The 4823-nt window shown below is 45.0% G+C and overlaps 1 protein-coding gene across 2 annotated transcripts in view; it reads right to left on the reverse strand.

The window, feature by feature from the left end:
* PTK2B (protein tyrosine kinase 2 beta) overlaps positions 1-4823 on the reverse strand; it is an 86483-nt gene that overhangs the window by 15974 nt on the left and 65686 nt on the right. For both annotated transcript variants that reach the window (XM_006864355.1, XM_006864356.1), the window contains exons 21-22: positions 3329-3437; positions 2294-2359 (exon numbers count right to left, since the gene is read on the reverse strand). In XM_006864355.1, coding sequence (XP_006864417.1) covers positions 2294-2359; positions 3329-3437 — 175 coding nt within the window. The remainder of the gene's footprint in view (positions 1-2293; positions 2360-3328; positions 3438-4823) is intronic.

Raw genomic sequence — 4823 nt, forward strand, 5'->3', positions numbered from 1 at the left:
TCAACCACAAGGTCAGTTTGAACCACAAGGTTGGTGGTTCAAACTCACCAGCTGCTCCTCGTAAACTCTATACAGGGTCGCTATGAGTCAGACCAACTTGATGTCACTTAACAACAACAACACACACACATGTGTGTGTGTATGTATGTACATATATGGACTATGGTGACTCTGTAGGATAGGCACTGGACTGTGAACCACAAGGTTGGCAGTTCAAACCCACCAGCTTCTCTGTGGGAGAAAGACAAGGCTTTCTGTTCCCACAATGATTTACAGCCTTGGAAACCTTATACAGGGTTGCTATGAGTTGGAATGGACCAATGGCACTTGACAACACAATGTATATATATATACATGTGTGTGTATATATATGTATGGAGTCCTGGTGTGGCGCTGTAGGATAAACACTGGCCCACAAGGTCAGTTTGAACCACAAGGTTGGCAGTTTAAACTCATCAGACGCTCCTTGGAAATCCTATTCAGGTTAACTATGAGTCAGAACAGACTTGATGGCACTTACCAACAATAACAACACATATATGTACATGTATATATATGTGTAAGGAGCTCTGGTAGCGTAGCGGTTACGAATTGGGCTGCGAACCGCAAGGTCAGCAGTTTGAAACTACCAGCTGTTCCGCGGAAGAAAGATGGGGCTTTCTGCTCCCGTAAAGATTTACAGCCTCGGAAACCCTGTACAGGGTCTCTATGAGTCAGAACCGATTCCACGGCACATAAGCACCACCACCAGCATGCATATGTGTATATATTCATTGTTGCTGGTAAGCGCTGTCTAGTCATTCCAGCTCACAACAACCCTGTATAGGATTTCTGAGAAGATGCTGGTGAGTTTGAACTGCAGACTTTACGGTCCAGACCGACCTTGCGTTTCAGCTCTTTTCCTACAGTGCCACACCAGCACTCCATATATTCATATACACACATATATATATATGTAGTTACATATACGTGTGTATCTGTGGGTGTGCATGAGCCTGTGTATGTGAGCTATATGTATATATTATGTATGGAGTCTTGGTGTAGCACTGTGGATAAAGCACTGGATCACAAGGTCAGTTTAAACCACAAGGTCAGTGGTTCAAACTTACCAGCCAGTCCTTGGAAACCTATACAGGGTTGCTGAGTTGGAACTGACCTCTAGATGGTATTCAACAACAACAACACATTAAGGAGCTTTAGTAGCATAGTCAAGTTACGAGTCAGGTTGCTAATCTTAAGGTCAGCAGTTCAGAACTACTAATAGTTCTGAAGGAGAAAGATGAGGCTTTTTGCTCCTGTAAAGACTTACAGCCTCGGAAACCCTATATAAGGTCGCTATGAGTGTAATAACATATTAATATACTCCGCGGGAGAAAGATGAGGCTTTCTACTCCCGTAAGGATTTACACCCTCGGAAACCCTGTACAGGGTCTCTATGGGTCGGAACCGACTTGAAGGCACTTAACAACAACAACAACAATGTCTGTATATATGCATGCATATATATAAATCACTGTTATAAACACCACTAAAGGTTATGTTTCTTTAAGTCTATTGCTTCTATCTTCTGAATCAAGGTTTTTCTTTACATGAAGAGAATGTATCTGTTAGGTCTTGGATGAGCTTGTTTGGGTGCTGGGGCATCTCCTTAAGGAGAAATATATGATCGTGGGGTGGCAGCTTTCTGCATGGAGCAGCAAATGGTCATTGTTTCTACTCATTGGGAGGCTCTGTTTTCAAGCAGCGACTGTGAGTTGAGGAATATGAGGGAAGAAAAGAGAGGAGCTTGGGCTCCCTATGATCTGGATGCAAGAGAGACACAAGACAAAGATATTCTGCACAAGGGACATACGGTCTTGGTATGTTGGAGGTGGGAAGAAAGCTCAGGTGCAGTCCCTCCTTACTAGCCACACAGATTCTGGGCCAGAATCTCTGCATGGAACTGCAGGGAGCACTGCCATGTTCTGGAGAACATCATATACCCCTAGGCCCTTCTCAGAGGGCTCTGCCTGTGGCCCAGGGTGGCCTTGGGCATGGAGAGCTAAGCTGCAGGCAGGCACATGAAGCAGCAGACACTGTGGATATTTCCTGAGAAGCTGATGGGCTTAAGACAAGGCTGCTTAGACAAAGAAAGCCTGATAGAATTCCATTTTTGCTCTTGATTTTGAGCAATCTGAGTTCATATCCCCCAGTGGGAGATTACAGCTCTTGAAAAGCACAAGAATGACATTTCAAAGTGATCTAGAGGAAGAATGGACCGGAACTTTTCCCACTTCTCCAGTCATATATGTACCTGGAATTGCAGTTTGGGAGCCAGAAGGTTGGTTTGTGGAGGAGGTCTATACTTGGGTCGGCTGGGCTGCAGAGAGAAAACAGGTATGTCAGTCCTTCATGTGAGATTTTTCCTTCCTTGAGTGAGAATAACCAGGTTGGAGACAGGTCAGGTAGTTTGGAATGAAGGAGCGATGAGGGACAGAGTTATTATTTATATTACATTGCATCCACTTATTAAACTGGAGTCCTGGTGTAGCTCTGTGGGTTAATGCACTGGACTGCAAGGCTGGTTTGAATCGCAAGGCCGGCGATCACCAGCCCCTCCTCAGAAACCCTATACAGGGTCATTGTGAGTCAAAACTGGCTCAACAGCACTTAACAACAACAACAACCTTGAGCATCAATTACATGCTGAGTGATGGGAAGATACAAAGAGGCTAGGCTTTCTACCATCCTGGGATAAGGACCTCTCTGTGTGCATATGTGCATGCGTGCATGTGTGTGTAACCTAACTATACACTGAATACCTACCAAACAAGCAATCTACAGACATTCAGAGGTAGAAGGTGACAGAGGCCATAGGTACTCATGAAAGCATTATGAAGGAGATGAAAATCGAGCTGGTTCTGAGGGAAAGACATGCCAAATCAGGAGGACAGTGAGAAAAGGCGTTGGAGTAAACTGGGCCTCAAAACCTACCAGTGTTGCAGCCAGACACTGGCACCTGAACCCAGGGGTGTCACAAAAGGCATGAAAATATTCTAGACCTAAGGGGAATCTAATGTGTCATGAGAAACAACAACAACAAAAACTCCAAGAAGAAAAGTGCTCCAGCCTCTGAAAGGAAGCCTTCCTAGGATGATTTCCTGGCCCTGCTTTCCCACTAGGTGTCAGCTGTCTCAGATTCCACCCAAACTGCCAGGGCAATGATGTGACAGAGGCTGACTTCAGTGCTGATGAATAGGGAAGCATCTTGCCCATTCAGTGAGAGGCAAGTTACAGAGATGGCTCTGGCTCGGCTGTGACTCACAAGAATGATAAGGTCTTGGCTTACCTTGGGTGGGGGCTCCTGGTAGGCTGTGGGCTCCAAGATTTTGGGGGCTCGGTAGCGAGTGTTTCTCTCCTGCTCTATAGCGATATCCTTCTCCATCTGGTAAATATCACTGCCAAGAAGTCAATCGGATAAGGAGAGAGAAATAAGGTCAAAGTAAGTTGTTCCACAGGGGAACATCTCTGCACTCCAACGAAGCCTAGAGAGGCCTGGATGGCATTCCCTGGATTCTATTTCCCTCTTCTCTGCACAGTGCCTGAGGGCAGGCTGGGGTGTGTACATATATGTACCAATAATGGTGGATAGACCAAATATCGTGTCTTCACACTGATTTGGGGAGGGTCACAGGAATGGATCCAAGGTAGGGAAATGTCTTTGAGAGCCAGTCCCAGCCCAAAGGGGCAAGGAAGCATATTCTCCAGTCCCACCTAGCCATGCCTCTTGCCTTCTTGTACCTACCATTGCCATCATTCCCCTAAATAGATTTCTGATGTCCCCAGTCAACTACCTATCCAAGGTCTATGTTCTCCATCTCAGTTTTCTTTAACTGACATACATATTGCTACCTTAAGAGTTTAAGGTGTCCAAAGCACTTGCCATCTACAGCTCTCTGGTGTGCATTAATAAGGAAGGGCTGTGAATTTTATCTTCAGTGCATGCTAACTGCCTTAATTATCCAACCCAGTAGTGGTTCTCAATGTGGGAGTCCAGACCCCAGGGATTTTGGAATTATTGAAAGGGCCCATGAGTGTATATGTTTATATATGTAATAAGTAGTGTATATAGATCATATATTGTGTACTAGTGATACGTTTGGTATTGGTGTTTCAAACTCATATGCATTGAATTGTAACTAATGGGAAAATAATTCATTTTATTACATGCCAGCAATCCACAGGTGTTTAAAGTATTACATGGAGGGAATCTCAAAGTTTGACATTTCTACCCTTAAAAGATTAGGAAGCACTAATTTCATCCTGTCTTAACTCTAAAGGCAGGAATGCCAGGCTATGGCACTCACTGAGGGAGGTCTCCTGGGGTCAGTTGGCCCTTTGAACATCCTTCACATCACCTTAGAAGAAACTCCTAACTCCACCCATGGGGTGTGTGTGTGTCCAGGTATGCGTTACATCTTAGAGAAGGGCACCTTGCCACCCATCTCAAGGGTTTCCAAGGCCCCAGAATTAAGTAAGACCCCCATCCTCAATATTCTAGAGATTTCATACTCTCAAATTACACTTTCCAGATATCTTCTAGAACCCTTTGATTCTCGACTTTCCCTAATGAGGATCAAGCAAATGAGCCTAGAATTGATTGGGTGTGTCAATGAAGGATAACCAGGCACAGAGAGACCCCTTAAGCAGGTTTTGCAGACTGGGTTGGACACCCTGCCCATCCAAAAAGATGGAATGTCAAGTGTCATTACCATTGCTACCAGCTTAGAACTCCCAGCACCATCACTTTGGATCCCTGTGCCTCCCTAAGACTTTCCAGGGGA

The sequence above is a fragment of the Chrysochloris asiatica genome, unplaced genomic scaffold (assembly GCF_000296735.1).
Source record: "Chrysochloris asiatica unplaced genomic scaffold, ChrAsi1.0 scaffold00064, whole genome shotgun sequence".
Taxonomy (NCBI): Eukaryota; Metazoa; Chordata; class Mammalia; order Afrosoricida; family Chrysochloridae; genus Chrysochloris; species Chrysochloris asiatica.